Raw genomic sequence first — 20,583 nt, 5'->3', positions numbered from 1 at the left:
GTATTAAGTTTCTTGTATGTTCTTAGCACGATCTCTACTTTTTCCGAACATATTGTAGATTCAGTAATTAATTAAAATAAATATTTATGGTGGCGATTCAAAAGCGCTTAGTTTTAAGCCTAATTAAATTAAGTGTATTTGTCTCTGTCTAAAACTAAACCTCTTGTTTCCCCAGGAGTTAGAGAACACAATTCGCGTCCCGGACGTGGAGAACGAAGCCATGAACCCAACCGCTCCCATTCTGGACTTCTCGGAAGACCACGAGTTCGTGTCTGCCAATCAACTGAATGACTATTATGCCCAGGAAGATGAGGCTGACGCCAAGGAAGAGGAGAAGAGGAGACTCACCAAGGGTAACGCTCCGCGAACAGATATCCAGCAGTTTTATAAGGATCAGTGTGTGTTTGTTACGGGTGGTACTGGGTTTTTGGGCAAAGGTAAGAGCATGCTTTTTATATCTATTATTATATAAATACAAATAATAGTACATACAGTACAAATATTAGTACCCACTCGAGCGAATGACCGACTTAGCTCTCGTGGATTTAGGAAAATTTATTGAAGTAGGCGTTACTTTGCGGAAATCCATAATTATAGAAATGATTTAAGTTTTGTTTAGTGTTAATTCCGCCAATATTTGATTTTAAACAATTCGACACGTGTTTCGCCTCAACACGAGGCATCCTCAGGACGTGTTGTCTCGCCAACTCGTCTGAGTGTCTCGTGCCAGATTTTGGCGAGACAACACGTCCTGAGGTTGTATTACAAATGCGACGATTTATGTATTATTTCCGACTCCATTTTAAAATTTTGTTACTTAAATTATAATTTTATTTATTAAATTAAACTGTCAGACGCGTCAACCTCAATTCAGTTTTGATAATTCGATTGTGTTTTTTTTTGTCATTATTATATTTATTTTAGCAATTTTATCAAAATTTGCGTGCGACTAGTAAACTTTTCGCACTCAAACAACAGTTTCGTTTACGAAAAAACCCACACTTAATTTTAAAATGGGCAAAAGGCTATTTTTCAACCGCAACAGCAAGCACCAAGATACTACATTTCACACAGGAGTAATACAAAATATATAGGAGTGCATTGAACACATAGATCTATGGATAATATACGTTTATTGAAAAACGCGGGTATTTTTAAGCCTTTTCTTCCGGATAAACTCTAAACAAAAAACTACACAAATATGGAAAGTTATTTAAATAGATACATTTATATATATATATATTTATATATATATATATATATATATACCGCCGAGTTTTTTAAATTTAATAAAACAGCAGAAAAAGAAATCTTCATTATGCTGTGTCGTTCATGCCCGAGTGGCTTTCGTGAATGAATATATGGAAGTACCATACGCTTAACTACTAGTAGGTAATAGTAAAATACGACAGAAAACGTCGTACCTACAATGTTAAAAATTTAAATGTTGATTTCTAAGAGTGGCAACGAGTTTCTTACCCATTCTTTTCATTACCTCAACCCTTTACGATTTAGCGGTAAATTCAAGAAGAAAAATAATTTATTGACAGTCATAAGTGTCAGTTCCATGACTTATATGAATAAAGTGATTTTGATTTTTGATTTAATTGATTAACTTAAGCGATAGATCAGAGTAGATAGACGAAAGAAGTACATTGGGCACACTAAAAGTATTGCACTTCTAGCTAATCGGAACTATTTGAATTTCAAATGTTATATTTTTTGAAACGTTGCAACCTACTTAGTAATAAAAAAACAATTGGCGGGTAATCATTTGTCAATTGTTTTTTATCACACATCAAAGTTCTACATCGAAAATGGAATTAAGTCGAAAAGATTTAAGAGCGATGATTGTTTATGATTTTAAAAGTGTTCTCTCTCGCAAGACTGTGCCGCTCGTCTTCAAAATGCACTTATGGAGAGAAGCACCTTGCTTGAGCACCGTGAGGCGATGGTTTGCTGAATTTGAGAGAGGTCGGGTTTCTTTACATGACGAATTTCGTGAAGGGCGGCCTTAAAGTACCGTCAACGAACATAATGTAGTTGTTTCCTTCCGCCGCGACCCACTCTCGCCTCTCGCCTCCTCACGTCTCATCTCATCTATAACTATGAATGTAGTTACAAACCTATCTTGGACGACACCGACTCCAAAAATGACAATAATCTTAACTAGAATTAGATTAATTAATTAGATTGTATAAAAGTACGCAATTATTTTTGTACTTTTTAGTGCATATTATATATCTATTGTTTTGAAATAGTGTTTTTGAAATCGGTTGCTTTTTTGTTATTTTTTTGAAGTACACTAACTAACAATTTGTCTAAATATGTGTAGATATACTAAACTTTTCAATGCAGCAATGAACGTAAGCGCTTTGCAATTTGATTACAGACAGTAAGAAATTCTGCCACAGATCGCATCCTTCTTGTAAGTCCTTCGTAAGTCCCATTGAACATCATAATCGACTACAACAATTTCTTGAGCATAACTATATTATGGTTGATGACTTAAATATCCGGATAACATAAAAAAGATTCGGCCGAGTATTGTTAATTTGCTCCCAGGAATTGAAGAGTTCCGTTCCGTTCAGGGACTCCGTTATCAGTACCTAACCAAACTATCTTTGAAGTATATCCTTCCCAATAAAAAAAATCATCGAAATCAGTTGGCGCTTTGCTATACGTATGTATAGCAAATTTAAGACTTTTATGGTTTTCTCATGAATGCCATTGTCAGATCTGAACCAAGAACAAAACCACACGGTAGGCACCAGCTTTCAAATAAAAAAAAAATAATCAAAATCGGTTCACCCAGTCGAAAGTTTTGAGGTAACAAACATAAAAAAATTACCGACGAATTGAGAACCTCCTCCTTTTTTGAAGTCGGTTAAAAATGGTTCGATCGCATGAAAAAATTTTTTAAATGTTGAGGAGAGTATTTTGAAAAGTAATAAACATAATATGTATTTTGGTTATAACATGTTGTTTTTTTTTAAGTTACGCACAACTTTTAGTGTGACCTACGTATATTTTCTCCAAGTCAATAGTTATTGTAAACGGAAATTATGTGAGGCAATGAAAATATCCCTTAATATTTCCTTATTCACCGGGCACAATAATTAACAATCCTCACTCAACGTAACCATTTATATGATTCTTTAGCTGTCGAGTGGTATTTTAAATTTTATTATAATTGGAAAACTTACAGCTACTAATTACAATAATAGGAAAATGGCCAGTTAAATGCTTAAACATATAATTACAAAGTAAATAAGGTACGTAACAGGAGGTCATTAAAGGTAGGTGCCGTTACGTAACTACAACACTAGTTATATCACAGTAATATGGTTCTCTTAGATTTAGGATTGGTCTCCGCTACGCTCCAACTAGATAGTGCACTACTAAGAACAATAGCTTTTTTGTTACGGCAACTATTAGATGCTTGTGTGCGTGGCATCTTAACACTCATCATCAGCCGGAAGAAGTCCACTGCTGGACAAAGGCCCCCCCATAGATTCCTCGATGATGGTCCTGCGCAGTCCCCATACAACGTATCTTGTGGGGGCCTACCAACACTGCATCTTCCGGTACGTGGTCGCCAATCGAGGACTTTACTGCCCCAATATCCATCCGTCCGTCGAACTATGTGCCCTGCCCACTGCCACTTCAGTTTCACAATCATTTGGGCTATGTCAGTGACTTTGGTTCTCCTACGGATCTTCTCATTTCTGATTCGATCTCGCAGGAAATCCCGAGCATAGCCATCTCCATTGCCCTCTGAGCGACTTCTCTCTCTCTCTCGCTTTCTCATTTGGCCTATATTTAGCAACCACGTCTGCGTACCGTAAGTCATCACTAGCAACACACACTGGTTGAAAACCTTCGTCTTCAGACACTGTGGTATTTAGGACGAAAAGATTTTACGTAGCTTCCTGAACGCTGCCCATCTCATCTTTCAAATTCATAGCATTGCATGGCATGAAATTAATAAAATACAAAATGCTTACTGATGTTATGTGATCTCAGTTTTTTTCTTATTTTTTATAGTATAGTTTTGACAAAGTTTTTCTACGTAACCATGCATTTTAGTTTCAATTATGAGCAAAATTTAACTGTTCGAGATTGGCTCGAGTACACCCACTTGGGCGTAGTATTAGTTGCCGCATTTTGCGACTACGCCTGTGGTATTTAGTTGGAGCGTAGTGGAGACCAATCCTTAATCTAAGGACATGTGATAAATATTTTCAAATCAATACAAAGACACTTTCCGTGAAGGCGTAATAAAAAAAGGTTTTACTTAAAACCGGTTATCGATGCAATCATTTCTCATTTGGAAAACCCACCAACCATTATTTCTCTATTCTTACAATAGCCATTTATAAATACGTAATACATAATATTATCTGCTCATTGATTGAATTATATTTGGTCATTAACAATAAGAATGTATTAATGAAGTAAAATAAAACTTAAATATAACAAAAAGGCTGTCAATAATATCTTATTTAGTTAATTAGGTCGCAGAGGGCAGGTAAGGTGCCCATTTTTTTATGACAATAAAGGACGAGGTGAGCAGGATGTTCAGCTCATGGTAATTGATACGCCCTGCCCATTACAATGCAGTGCCGGTCAGGATTCTTGGGAAACCAAAAAATTCTTAGCGGCACTATAATTTCGACACCTCAGACATGAGATGTTAAGTCTCATTTCCCCAGTAAATTTACATGCTACCGCGCCCTTCAGACCGAAACACAATAATGCTTACACATTACTGCTTCACGGCAGAAAAGGCGTCGTTGTGGTACCCATAATCTAGCCGGCATCCTGAGCAAATGAGCCTCCCACTGGTAAATGCCCTAAGTCGCCTCTTACGACAACATTTGGCCTGGGACTTCCCTATTCTTTTTATGCCCATGTAAGCACAGCCTTAACTCTTTGTATCGCCAGAGTTTCTCACTGAGTTTCTTGTCGCTTCTTCTCATTAAAGCTCAAGTTTCCAAAAGACTTTGACACTCATAAGTGTCATTTTGACCTAATTGAACAAATGATTTTTCTTTCTTTCTTTTTTTAATAGTAATTCACTCTGTCCGTTCTTTCTCTAATAGATAGATACAAACAGGGGAACGGACACAGAGCATTTAGGACCTAGAATCTATAATACGGAAAATGAGTGTCACAAAACAAGATCAAGGAAACATCCGCAGATTGTTTTTAACGACTTATTATCGCAGGTTTATATAATAATAGCTATAACCCGCGACTTCATCTGCTTAGAAGATAACTTTGGTCAGCATTTTGTATTTTTCTACTTTGCAAATAAAACACATACAAACTGCTGTGGTAAATACCTTTTATAAGCTATGTTTTTATTTCTTTATTAATTTATTTCTTATCAAGTGCCTACATACAAAGTTTCATGGTGTCATCATATTTTTTTTTCTTTCAATTAGGGAACATAATAATATAGTTGCACCTGCATTACAATCTAGCCTTAACTTAGACTAATAAGTTATTCTACTGTAACTTAAACTGCTAGATAGATTAAACTAAGAATGGGTCCATTTACACATTTCTTAATGTCTCTATTTGGGAAGTCATTTTGTTGATGGGTCTTTTATAATATCGCTATTTTTATATTATACTAGCTGACCCAGCAAACGTTGTATTGCCATATAGTAAGAGAAAAATCAATAATTAAAATTTTTGGGATATAAAAAATAGAGGACGACCGATTCTCAGACCTACCAAATATTAAATCGTACATAAAATGTATCATACTACAATAATTATTATATTCCTGAGAAAGTTAGAAAGATATAAAGATTCTAATTAGTTATTCATTTTAAACTATTCTTTCTTTCTTCTTTAAGCGGACTCTTTTAATTGGACACATCAAAGGATAAACAAAATTGTTATTTTTATTTAATTCCGAGCATTTTCATATTGATTCATCCTTTAAACCTTCTCTGGACTTCCACAAATAATTCAAGACCAAAATTAACAAAATCGGTCTAGCCGTTCCCGAGTTTTAGCGAGACTAAGGAACAGCAATTCATTTTTATATATATAGATTACACTAATTCACTAGCACTACACGAACTCAAAAGGTTTTGTTCGTTTTAGACTTATCCATTGTTGTCAAGGAGCTGGATTGCCTCGACATTCACGTGATGGTGAAGTCTATGTTGATGTGCTTCAGCATATTTTTGTATAACTTTGTCAACAAACTCAATGATAACTTTAACATTGAGTTTGTTGACAAAGTGACAATGTCAACAGCGAACTCCATCGGGACTTCCCGATGGAGTTCGCTGTTTCGAATGTACCAAGGTTCGTTGTATGTACAATGTACAACGTTCACAATTTCCCTTAATACTTATTCTGGAAGCGTCTTATTCTGGAAGCGTCGTATGATTTGAATAGTTTGTTTGGTGCAACCCCACAGCTTGATCCCATAAGTCCATACAGGCATAAGGACTCATTGATAATTACGAACTTCCACCCCCTATTTCAACCCCTCCAAACCTCTTATATGCGATAAAAGTTAGCCTATGTCGTTTTCCAAGTTCTAGTCTTTATTTGTAATAAATTACATCAAAATCATTTCTGTGGTTTAGGCGTTAAAGCGTAACCAACAAACCTACATTCACATTTATAATATCAGTGAGATTTCCAGTTTCTTGGAGACTGCAATGTTTTTGCGCTGTTTATACTATTACTACTATGTATTTTATTCTTGTTTTAACCGCAGATATTTCCTGTTTTTGAAGTAAGCATAATAAATCTAAAACCATACCGTGTATACTGGTTTTAGCACCTTTTATCGCGATTTTAACGTTCTTATTAAATCAATTACACATTTTAATTACTTATTTGCAATTAAATTTTTTAACGTAATTTACCAGTTAATTTTAAGAATCGAAAATACGTTATATTTTGTTTTCTCACTGTTATAGGTAAAGCACGTTACATAAGTTAAAATTATTTTGAAGAATTAGATCGGTTCACTAAATTTTACGTTATTGTTCATTCTCATGTCTGATAAAATATCCAACTCTGATACGAGATACCTCCCTAGATTTTGAAATGTCAACAACCCACGTTGTACAGAGTGATCACTCCAATTCTGCTATTCAAAGTCAAAGCCAAAGTTAAATAAATTTTATGCAAATAGGTTTAAACGAAGCGTTTTTGAGTCGTCATTATAAATAGTTAATTTAACTTACTGAATCCAACATATCGTCGGAAAAAGTAGAGTCCATGAGAAGAACATACTTAAGTAATTGTACGGCCACTCTTTTAAATCAAATAGATTATTTAAGATTATTTTACTATTGCTATTATGATATTAACCTTGAAAAAAATTTAAAAATGGCGGGAAATGACCAAAGTCTCCAACATAATAAACGCATTCCAAATTTTAATTCAAAAAGTAATAAGAAGTCTTATGTTGTAAATATATTTATGGCTGACTTGTGAATGGCATAGAGCGGACATCACTTGGAAATCGAAATTCAAAACTTACTACCGAATGTTAAATAATCTTTTATTAATCGTGATTCATTCAACTGAGAGCTCTGTAATCATTAAATATCTTAAAACACGTTATAGCTATTGGGTGGGGCAGGTAGCGCCATTAGGGGTCAAATTTAGATATATATATATATATTCAAGAGTCCTGATGTTTGTTTCCAGTAAATTCCTAAACTACTGAACAGATTTTAACGGGGATTACTTCAGTTTAGTCCAACTTGAGAGATAGGATAGTTTTTTATTTCGATTTAGACCCATAATTAATTTTATTTCCAATATTTGTTTTGTATGGACATATTTTCTATGAAATAATTTACTGACGCACGGTTTGACAGTGTGAAACAATTTCATTATAATAACAGGGAGCACATTTTACGTAATAATTCTTGATGTTATGAAATATTATTGACGAATTCATAAAAAACAGCATTTTATTTATTATGTACAGAACAACATCTGACGGGTCAGCTAATTAATTATAATATTATAGCCAACGACAGCTCCATGTATTTAAATGTCTTTGACCATTACGTAGTACGATATACTTTAACCTTGTTCTTGATCTAGTAGAACCTTAATACCTTATAGTACACTGGTCTGAGGCTGTATTAGATAATTATTATTATTTTCCTCAAACCTTTACTATGGCCCTGGTATTTTCCGACTTCATAATACGATAACTAGCTGGACTGACAGCTTTGATCCATCACTATATATTCTAAAACAAAGTCCTCCACGTCTGTCTGTACGTCTGTTCGCGATAAATTCAAAAACTACGGAACCGATTTTCATTCTGTTATGACCCATTAAAAGTGCGGTTCTCGCGGAAGGTTCAAGAATATAATTTGATAAGTTACATTTAACTACATTTAACTACATTAACCATATTTGATATAAATCCCAAGTGTAAGACGTAGCTTGTCACGCACACTATGCTAATACTTCTGGCCTGATTCTATCTAGACGTCAAAATTATCTTAGGTATTATGATATAAATAATTAATTAAAAATATTGATATGCCATTACTGAAGTAACAAATTGTGAGTTGAAAGTACTTAAAAAAATATTGAAATGTTTTGCTCCATAATAAATGCTTGCTTAAACAATAATAAGATTTGTTTTTCTGCTATATTTACCACACAAACAGACACTTAAATTTTTATTTCTCTGTAGCGTTGAGCTAATAAATATTATGTTTCATCTACTTCCTTGTATGTGATTTAAATTTAAATTAATTATATTATATTGAAGACTAAAATTTCAATTGGAATGTTCGTTGGCCGCGTAGACTCTATAAGCTACAAAAATAGCTAGTGTTTAATATGTAGCGTATATGAGATATGCTTTCATAATCAAAATATGAATTAAATCTATCCAGTACTTTTACGTTTTGCCACTGAATAGGTTATCTCCATATAAAAAAATACAATGTGTATCCAGCTTATATAAAAAACATGGAAGAACTTTTTTAAGCAGATTTAAATATTCATTAATACTATAAAAATTGTTTTCAAGCAGCCATTTAAAAAGTCTTGGTATTAACATTTTATTTGACCGTATTTTCAAGTCCTCAGGCATTTTTTTATATAATTTCATACACATGTTATGGCTACTTTTAAGGAAAAGTGTTGTTTTAGGACAATGTTTCAAAACCAGTCTTGTTGCTCTAGCATTCACCTCAACAGCTGACGTAAATAGATAAAAATGTACATAGATTGACACAAACCTAGTGATTTAGCAGATTAAGTTTTTTAAATAGCGTTTTACAAGAGTACCATGGCCTTAAAACTAAGTACAATTACAAGTAAGCTTTTTTTGGGCAACAAATACTCGCTGAACATATGAACCATTACCTCATATTAGTTGTCCATAGCGTAAAACTGATGCAACGTATCTATGAAACTTTAAACAGTTGAAGCTAACATAAAGCTTATATAGAAATAACAAATAATTAAGGAAAAAGAACTTTAGGCCACGCCGAGTCAGCGAAACGTACTTGTGGAATAAAACGTTGCGTCTCTTCAAATGGGGGTATTGACTTGTAAATTATGAGGCTGCATGCGAGTTTGTTTTGTGTTGTTTTTGCATGGTTTGATATTTATGTGTGTTCTTTTTTAGATTATTTAAATATCTAAGCGTTATTTTATTCAAAATGAAGTGATTATGCAGCATCCTTCACAAAAGTAAAAGAAACCTTAAGTTAATTGAACTGTGTTAAGTTATACCATCTTAATTGTAAGCCAGTGCCGAATTCCACCTTCGCACGACACGCCACAAGTTAGGATATCATCCCCACCATCTGGATGTGTGGCGGTCCTCCACAGTGCGGTTTTCAAGGAGCTTTCTTCCTCTTACTACCAAGCTGTGGAATGAGCTTCCTTGTGCGGTGTTTCCGGGATGATACGACATGGGTACCTTCAAAAAAAGCGCGTATTCCTTACTTAAAGGCCGGCAATGCTCTTGTGATTCCTCTGGTGTTGTAAGAGAATGTGGGCGGCGGTGATCACTTAACACCAGGTGACCCGTACGCTCGTTTGTAATCCTATTCCATAAAAAAAAGTGCATTGCAGTGATTATGTGATGTTTTTGGTGTTACGCTACCCTTCGCTGCAGTCACACAGTTTATGGACAACATCTTAGATTTAGGATTGTTCACCGCTCCGCTCCAACTAGATAGCGCACTAGCTAAGAATAATAACTTTTTTATTATGGCAACTATTAGATGCTTGTGTGCGTGGCATCTTGACACTCAATGGCATCTTTCAAATTTTGTATCATAGGTACGCTTACATTGAAATTAATAAAATACAAAATACTTACTGATGATATGTGATCCCAGTGTCTGTTTTGTTGCTTGAAGTATTATTTTTACAAAGTTTTTCTTCGTAACCCGGCATTTTAGTTTCAATTATTAGCAAAGTTTAACAGAACATGTGGCACGTCTACGTCACACGTTTTTTAAGACTGGCTCTAGTTCGGCTCACATTCACTAGGGCGTAGTATTAGTTGCAGCGGACACCAATCCTTTTAGACGAGCATTTGTTGAGTTCCTACTCAGTGTGTTATTTAATTTGGTGGTCTTGTGTTTTTAAATGTTGGGTCCTGAGCATGGATTTTGTGTCTTGGCGGTTATATTATGTTTGCAAGTAAGTATTGTGCTATTTTTGTTAAATTTATTGTTTCCTAGTATCGTAGTTACTTAGATAATCTATACGTCTAGATAGACTATGACAGCTGTCAAAACGTCGAAAAAATAGACTTTAGAACTGACATCTATTTTGAGCATTTCACGCACACTAACACAAAGTGTCATACAAATCGCGAGTGTAAGACGTAGCTTGTCACGCACACTAAAATAATATTCCTGGCCTTATTTTTCGGTTGTCTAACAGCAAGAGTCTCTTGCTCTAGATCTAGAAGTATAAATTATCTAATCGTTGTTAGTAAAAAGTTTAGAGTTTTTAAATAAAAACTTAATTGGCAAACAATGCCGAAAACGTTTAGATCATTATCAACTCAGTTATATTTCCTGCTATTAGTTATAAGAAATATGTAAATTAAATGGTTTTTTAAAGAGTTTCTTAAGCTTTACCTACTAATGCAGTAATAAAAATTTACTTCTGTAAAATTAATTTGTTTTAAGACTCCTTAACGACTTTAAGTACGAACATCTTATAACTTGTTTTAAATTGGCTTTTCGCCTCTCAACTAAACTATAAATGAAGATTTTAAAATATTTAAAAAAAATATTCGACGAGCTCAGGAAACCTGATTAAACCTTATAATTTATATATGATGATTAATAATTAGGTTGGGCTCGAACGAGAAATAAATAACAGGTCTTTTAAGTACTCAATCATTTAGGTAGGATTTCATGATTACTAACGAATTGCTGGTTATTGATAAAAGATGCTGGTATATTTGAGACTCTTATGCACTGCCCTGTCTTCAAAATCTGTCTTTTTAAGCAATAGTTCAAATATTCAATAAAATAGTTTCTATGCAATTGTTTTCATTAGTTATTTAGATTTATAATTTCCTGGGCGTGTGGAAAAACAGAGCTAAGATTTATGGTATGACAAAATTGCGAAACACAGTATAATTATTGTTATATTTATAACCTTAACACATGATCGGATTTGGTTCGGCTGAACCATCGGACGCGGTCCGGTAGCGGACCATATTATATATATGTAGGCGCCCGACGGACCGTTCGATGGTCCGGCCGTACAAAATCCGGACATTTGTTTAGGCTATAAGTAAGCTAGCTAGCTACAAATTAGGATATCATCCCCACCATATGGATGTGTGGCGTTTGCGCGAAGGAACTTTCTTCCACGTACTACAAAGCTGTGGAATGAGCTTCCTTGTGCCTCCGGGACGATACGACATGGGTACCTTCTAAAAAAGCGCGTTCACCTTCCTCAAAGGCTGTAACGCTCCTGTGATTCCTCTGGTATTGCAAGAAAATGTGGGCGGCGGTGATCACTTAACACTAGGTGACCCGTATGCTCGTCTGTCCTCCTTTTCCATAAAAAATAAATATTTGTTTTTCTTGTTTTATTGGCTTGAAGCATGGCTTTGTGGTTTTGTCGGCTTAACATATTTTAGATTCAAACCATTATTAACACTTATTTCTATTTCAGACGGTAGGATAAGTCTGAAGGCGAGTCGTGTGGTAGAAAAGGTGCAGCTGTAGTTTCTACGAATCTACCTAATTCTACTAAATTATTAATTTGGTGAAAGAACGTATTAAATGTATTTATAAGCTTCTTGTTGTTTTATTTTTATACCTTATAACAGTCGTTTCGATACAGCTAGAGTTGCCAGATCGCCAAGTCTAAAAGCCGGACAGAATAGCCAGTTTGGCCAGACATTTGGTTAAAAAGTCCGGACTAACAGGATATTGTAGGGTCATTATTAAGGATTATGTGTCTCAGTACTTCAAATAATTGTATGCAAAATCAATATTTTTTGATGATTACCATAAATCTTGTTAAATTCGAATGAAATATAAATAAAATCGAACGCCAAATCAGTCTTAGTACTTTATTATTCAAATACATTAATCAAAATAAATTCTACATAAACATTAATTAACATTTTTTAAATTAAAGTAAAAAGCCCAACAAAAGCCTCACATGCGGGACACCATTTAGTTTGGCCGCAAACAGCGTAATTAATTCGTTTGATTCGTGCCAGAGTTCGCCGAGTCAAACGGCGAGACTAAATTTAAAATGTTCATGTGTGCTAGTTTTACAGATGTGTTAATGAGTTAGTGAAGTGTGTAGTATTTTGCTTTTGGTGAATCTCTATATTATGTACATCCCTATATGACAAAAAATAATATAGAGTATTTATCGCCTATATTAGATGTAATATTAAGTATTTTAGTGCATATTAAGTTCTATGAAAATAAACATCACAAAAGTAGCATTGAAAAATCAGTATTTACCTGTGAAATATTTCTTTTGTTGGATTGTTTCTTTATGTAACAACAGAATTTAATACAGAACACGAAATAATTATATTTTTTGATGTTTTGTTAAAAAACTGTATAATTACGATAAAAACACTAACGGCCTTACAAATAAACTTGGTATAAAGTTATAACTGATGATAAACAATGAAAATGTAAAATGTTTACATCATCGTTGACAACACTGTCAATACAATCATTGATAATTCTGAAGTTTTCCGAATGACAAGCTGCCTTGCAAATAAACGCGGGAAACGTTATACGTCCGACCAAACCATTCGTAAGCAAAATGTCTATTTGTAAACATTTTACATATTCTTGGTTTATGCTTAGTTATAACTTTATGTCTTGACTTAAAGCTCTTAGTTACCAGGTCATAAAATCACAAAAAAAAATTGGTTGTCTGTAAAGTCGGTTTAATGACGATAGTTGAACGTGACAACGTCTTAAGAAAATACTAATGGAATGGTAGCATTTTTAAAAAGAAAATTTTAATTTCATTTGTTTAATAGATTTGTATGTATATAGTGAAGGTAAGGTAATTGGAAATCACAATGAAATTGATCAAGTTAGATTTATTTGTACGCATAAATACAATTATGTCAATTTTTTTTACAAGTATAATTAATGTGCGTTGAGCAATTGTTTTACAACTCTTAAACATGTGTAATATTTAATTTCTTACAATCTGTGTTATTCTGATGTCGAACGCTGCCGAACGCAAAGGCCGATTGTGCTTCTTTGTCGCTCGGTCCGCGCTCTCGCTTGCACTTCAAGCCTTACATGGGACGCCTCAGAGCGAGGTAACGCCGCATGAGTCGTGTTTTTTCGTGCGTGCAGCCGGCTCTATCGAATTATAAGACGTTGTCACGTCAAAAAAAAAAAACTTTATGTCAATTTTATTTGTAAGGCCGTAAAATTAAAACGCGGTCCAATTTGACAGGAGACCAATGGACACTAAATTGTTTAAAAATGGTTTCATGGTCTTCATTTATTCTGTCACTTTCTCACACCTAGGTTTTTATGTAAGGATAGTTATCTCATTTTCACACAGGGTTCGTCTATTACGGCAGGATACTAAGTCTTTGGGCGAAACACGTGCCGAATTAATTGAAGGTAAATATTAGCATGATATTTGAAGCTCAAGAAAACTAATTTTTACTGACAGATTGTAAACAGTCAACAACCCTTGGCATTAGCTACCTACTTATTATTTTGAATATTAAACCACACCTCAATCTGGATGTGTGGCGGTCCTCCACAGTGCGGTTTTCAGGGGACTTTCTTCCACGTACTACAAAGCTGTGGAATGAACTTCCTTGTGCGGTGTTTCCGGGACGGTACCACATGTGTACCTTCAAAACGTACACCAACCTTAAAGGCCGGCAACGCTCCTGTGATTCCTCTGGTGTTGCAAGAGAAAGTGGGCGGCGGTGATTACTTAACACCGGGTACGATAATTTAACCTCCTGTTCCATATAAAAAAAAAAAGAATATTTTACCACTCGCTGACAAACATTGGCAATTCAAATTTGGTTACGTTTTATCGGGCTGTCTGGTCATCTATACGCTATTCTATGTCTATGGTATAAATATTGCTTACACACTACCGCGTGGCGGCAGGAACTGAATTCTGTTGAACTTTAAAAAAAAATATTTAAGTTTAATATTTCTAATGCTATGTTATCTGCTGAGTCTTAGATAATTTATACTGTTACAGCAGTGAACACGTGGAAAAAATAGCGGCGAACTCTTAACCTCTATTTCAGAAACACACACGCACACAAAACAAATTGACTGACGTATCATGTGTGCGAGACGTAACTTGTCATGCAAAATAAGTAATAAACCAGGCCTGTTATCATGCGTTGCCTAACAGCAAGAGGCTCTATCTAGATGTATAAGTTACCTGAGGGTATATTCTTCAATGTATTAAAAGACTATGCCTAATTGAAAGAATATACTTTGGCAACAGTTAGTCAAGGACCAAATTTTTATATAGCACAAAGATAGCCCTTTCCCGCAGTACAAAAATACCTACTTCCAAAATCTCCTCCCCGTCATAGTAATGAGTTTCCTCATAGTAAAGGGTGTATACAATGTAGATATTATAATATGAAAAAGATAAATTATATAATATAGATAAGTAAAATAATAAAAAATAATGTCGATATTATAATTAATGACGACAGACCAATTAATATTGCCTAGACTGCAGTGACATCTAGTGGCATGTAATATTAACATTACAATAATATTAACATATCACATGCCACAGTAAATACTCTTTTGTTTTCATACGTTATAATTTGGTTATCGCGGATATAAAGTGAACGGAAGAGGTCATCATAATTTTTTAAACATTCCAACAGCACCTATAAATAAATTTCGCATGTACTGCTATCGGTTCCGTGGTGTAGTGGTTATCACATCTGCTTTACACGCAGAAGGCCGCCAGTTCGATCCTGGCCGGAATCACATCTTTTGAAAGTTTTTTTTTAAAGAGATATTACATACCGATATTTTTTTTGCCTAGTAGGTGTTTAGTGCTCGTAGTACTATCTCGGCGTTCAGAAAACGTGTGACATGACATATTGGAAGAAAATTCTTCTCACATAGTATAAGTATCGTATCAATATTTTCATTTTCAATGAAATAAAATGAAATTTTATTTGCAAGAAACATTGTACTTAAGATGTTAACATAATATTATTGATAATCCAATATGTTTCGTCAATCGACATGCAAAATATGTTATAAAATTTACCTTAGTATCAACACACTACTGTTTTACTCTTTTGATGTCAAAATTGTCTTGTCAATATTTTATCTGGATAAATAAGAGGGTACGTGTAAGCGTTTATACGTTTTTTTTCGAAATTATATTCTATTTCTGTAAAAAAAATTACATGATTTATTTTATATAATTACATAAAATCGTATTTTATACGTATATATTCAAGCTATTATGAATTAAGAAAAAGTAAAACGTACCTACTTACTAGCGTAATTTTCACTTGTCTTAATCAACTCCCAAAAACTTTAAAAAAAGGGATATTCTTTGGGGATAATAATGTATTTGCTTTTTATATGAAGAAAGTAAGTAGAATACGTCCGTTCTAAATTATATTGTTAATGTGTGAATTCTATTAACCAAAAAAAAACTTTATGTTTTCAATATCAGCCGAATTAAAATTATATAAACAACACGACAACGTGAGAAGTTCTATCCAAATCAATCTAGAAGATTATATTATTAAAACTGACTTTAAAGAGAAGGCCTCTATATTTCTATATTCTATTCGGTTGGGTCGAGTTAGTAAGTCTTTTGTTGGGCCATGTATGCTTCTACAATATGATCCCAGAAAATGTACAAAACAAATGTGTTACGAAATTTAAAAGAATTGTTAAAAAACATTTGTGTGGGAAAGGTTACTATAGCATAAACGATTTTCTTAATGACACCACAGACTGGGAATGAAGCGAACACCCTCAGGCTCTTTAATTATAAATGTTTATTGTACGATATCACATTGTAATCCATATTTTTATATATAAAAAAAGCCCGTTGAGTTTCTTGCGCCCATTCTTCTCAGGTTTGGGGCAGTGATTTTGAATGGGTGGTAGTTTTTGACGTTCAATAGGTGATTTTGAATACTATTTTAAATCAAAATATTTGAATTTGACTACGTTGTTTGTAGCCTAATTTCTTCAACAGTTGGCTTCAACAACCGGCTTCAATTAATTGTACTTTTTTTTTGGGAATAAAAGTGGTAAACATTCATGTGCATATTTTAATGGAGTAATTGATCATCTCCGCCAATCTCACTGTCCCTTAAACAAGCATCTATCTACCATAGCTGTGTCAAACAGAATGCAGAGGATGTTTGGAGGGAGAAGCGACGCCAGAACTTGTGCTTATAGAAGCAGTAATGTGTAAATATTACTGTGTTTCGGTATGAACGGCGCCGTAGCTAGTGAAATTACTGGGCAAATGAGACTTAGCACCTTACGTCTCAATGTGACGAGCGCTATTGTAGTGCCGCTCATAATTTTTGGGCTTTTCAAGAGTCCTGAGCGGCACTGCATTGTAATGGGCAGGGCGCATCAATTACCATCAGCTAGTCACGTATTATCATAAAAAAAAAGCTTCCTGATGCCTATCCCAATTTTAAAGGGCTTCTAGATTTCTAGGACGATCTGGATTGGTTGGAGTAAGAACACGAAGGGAGAAGCACAATAGCCCAATCAAGATACTAAGGCGGAGATCTGTAGAGCGAATTAGGACTATGCTCAGACTTCACCTTACCCTTACTTTACCAGTGGGAGGCTCCTTTGAACAGGATGCCGGCTACATTATGGGTACCACAACGGCGCCTATTTCTGCCGTGCCAACAACAATGTGAATATAAAAAAATATTAAACATGTAATTCGACATTAGAGTATTGAAGAGCAAAGATTCTATAATTTTATGTCCGACCCAAAGTCGCAGATAACAAGTTTATATTATTGCTTGGTGATACCTAAGCGAACTAGTATTTCGAGTCTCGAGTTCGAATATTTATGATAATTTTTGGGTACATACCTACGGTCAATTTTATATTGAATCGAAATCTTGAAATGGCAATCAGAGATCAATTTCAATTATTTTTATTAAAAATAGTATATGAAATAATTTATTTCTCAGTATATTATAATGTTATTTATGTACATAGGCACATAAGTGAATTTGCAAGAAACTGTCGTTAGTCATTACCATAATGTTAGCACCAGGAACAGACATAGACTTATAATGCCTACTACTCGGCTAAGCCGGGTAAGTCTTTTGTGGGGCGATGTATATGCTTTTATCACAAGTTCCCAGAAAATGTTCAAAACAAAAGTATTACACTATTAAAAAGAATTGTTAAAAAACGTTTGTGTGGTAAAAGTTACTATAGCATAAATTACTTTCTTAATTATACCACATACTGGGAATGGTGCCAACGGCTATTAAATAATAAGTTTAACTGTACGATATTACTTTGTAATCATATTTTTTATGGAAAAAAAGCCCGCTGAGTTTGTTGCGCCCGTTCTTCTCAGGTCTGAGGCATACTTTTTGGAATGTGTGGTAGTTTTTGACTTTCAATATGTGATATCATATCCTATTTTGAATAAAAATATTTGAATTTGAATTTATTGAAAATGAAAAACTATCACCCATTCGTTTTATGCCTTAGACCTGAGAAGAAACTTAGTGGGCTTCATCTTTTTCGTATAAAATAACAATACAATCTAATTCATAACTTTTATATACTGAGGGTGGTCGCTGCATTCCCAATCTGCGCTATCATTAGGAGAGTCTTTTATGTTAAAGTAACCTTTTCCACAATATAAACGTCTTTTAAGTATTCTTTTGAATATCGTAATACATTTGTTTTGAACATTTTCTGGGATCATGTTGTAAAAGAATATATATATCTTTATCACCTAACAAAAGATATACTAACTTGACCTAACCAAGTAGTAGGCATAATAAGTTTATGTTTGTATCTAGTGTTACGTTATGGTTACAAAATTTTCTATTAAATTCACTTTTTTTCACAAATGAGCCTATGTAAATCCATAACATTATCAAGAATATATTGAGAAGCAACAGTTAATAGATAAATAAATAAAATAGCCTTTTATTCCCATACTAAATTACATAATTAAATTAAGCTAAATTTAAAAATTAATACAAATAGTTATCATGTTTATATCTTTAAATTTTGCTCTCAATGATTCTTTAGGACCTAGGTTATAAATAGCATAAATAGCCCTCTAATTAACATTTAATGAGATTTTTGTCAACCTGAGAGTTTTACGAGATTAATTAAAGGTGAAAAATAAATAGAATTGTTTTATTTTCAAATAATGCTTACATAAATAGTAAGAAAATTAAATTAATTTTACATTGGCGTAAGTATCATTCCAAAATAACTATTCAGTCTAATTCAGAGCTACCTCGACATAAGATATTAAAAAGAGTCACATTATAAAATTGTTTTCGCCACGAAAAAATAATGTAAATTTAAAAAACCTGCTTCAGTTTTTGCATATTATCAAGTTTTGAAAAAAAAAAATTCTTTTTCATATTTTGTATTTTATAGAAGTAAATATTTGTTTCAAGTTTGAAAAGATACAACCATTTTCGTTTAAGGCCCTATTGAATCCTCTTAAGCTATGCGCTTTTTTACTATACCTAAATAATATGTTCGAATGAAAAACATACAAAAAAGTCAAATCTTTTAAATTATTAATTTCAAACGCCTGAAGTTCCCATTAAAAGTTGCATTTTCAATGACTATCCACAAATCGCGGGAGGTAGTAGGCATGTGTGGCTTACATGCTGACCGAAATAAATCGTTTATCAGTTTTTATAAGTATATTGCAGTATCTACCTCTATCTATCTATAACTTTAGCATTATATAGCATCGTACCTATCTATCCTTACAAATTTGCAAATTGTAATTCCTATTAGTGAGATCATTATAAAAAATACTTAATTCCAATTTAAATTATAGCTGGAGGATGGCTGGACCGATTTTCATGATTTTTTATTTGTTGGATTTGTCTCAGTCCCGAATAGCAAAAATTCACATTTTTGGTGAGTTTCATAAGCTATATTATATTAATCCGAAAGATGAAAAGACTTTTTCGTGGTATTCGGATTTAAAAAGTAAGTCTGAGAGAAAACGTTCGATACGAACTTTATATGGCAAAACAACGTTTGCCGGGTCAGCTAGTTAAGCATAAATTTGTTTGTCCTGCATCCAATATATGAATAGTGTTTAAAGTTAAGAGCAATTTAAATGTCAAATATTTCGAAATAAGCTGTATAAATATATAGTATCGTTTTTTTTTAATGGAAGAGGGCGTTTAACATTCCGAGCAATAAATGTCCTTCACTCTTACTGATCTACCACCACAATATCGGGTAGGCACCATAATATAATAACCATAAAATTCCGTGTTTTTTTTTAATGAAAATAAGGGGCTCGTCTCGAGCAGGATGTTCAGCTGATGGTTATTGATATGCCCTGCCCATAACAATGCAGTGCCGCTTAGGATTCTTGTATTACATTCTGAATGGCACTACAACTGCATTGGTCACCTCGAGATGTAAGATGTTAAGTCTCATTTGCCCAGTAATTTCACTAGCTACAGCGCCCTTCAGACAAAAACACAATAATGGTTACACATTACTGCTTCACGGCAGAAATAGGCGCCGTTGTGGTACCCATAATCTAGCCGGTATCCTGTGCAAAGGAGTTGACTGGTGTTGATGATAGATCGGTCCCAGTAGAGCTTGTCACGGCTGTTTGCCAGAACTGGCTCCGGAGTATACTTGTAATACGAGACTTCGAAATGCACAAGATTGTATCGAAGAGCTAGTTACTGATGGATGATAATCCTGGCTACATGATTGTCTCCGTGCAAATGCTTCCCATTGGCAAGACAAGATCTACCGCAAATAAATTTCTATCACACCTGACGTTACAACTTATTCTGACAGTAATCACGACCTTTATGTTCACAAAGTA

The 20,583-nt window shown here is 33.9% G+C and overlaps 1 protein-coding gene and 1 non-coding gene across 3 annotated transcripts in view; both read left to right on the top strand.

The window, feature by feature from the left end:
• The window catches only part of LOC126974679 (fatty acyl-CoA reductase wat-like), a 78,284-nt gene that overhangs the window by 36,932 nt on the left and 20,769 nt on the right, over positions 1-20,583 (top strand). For both annotated transcript variants that reach the window (XM_050822237.1, XM_050822238.1), the window contains one exon: positions 176-437. In XM_050822237.1, coding sequence (XP_050678194.1) covers positions 176-437 — 262 coding nt within the window. The remainder of the gene's footprint in view (positions 1-175; positions 438-20,583) is intronic.
• Positions 15,419-15,491, top strand: Trnav-uac (transfer RNA valine (anticodon UAC)). The gene has a single exon. It is a non-coding gene; the product is annotated as a tRNA-Val (tRNA).

Source organism: Leptidea sinapis, chromosome 33 (genome assembly GCF_905404315.1).
Source record: "Leptidea sinapis chromosome 33, ilLepSina1.1, whole genome shotgun sequence".
Lineage (NCBI taxonomy): Eukaryota > Metazoa > Arthropoda > Insecta > Lepidoptera > Pieridae > Leptidea > Leptidea sinapis.
The sequence above is the reverse complement of the archived record's forward strand: the minus strand, read 5'-3'. Positions and strand labels throughout refer to the sequence as shown.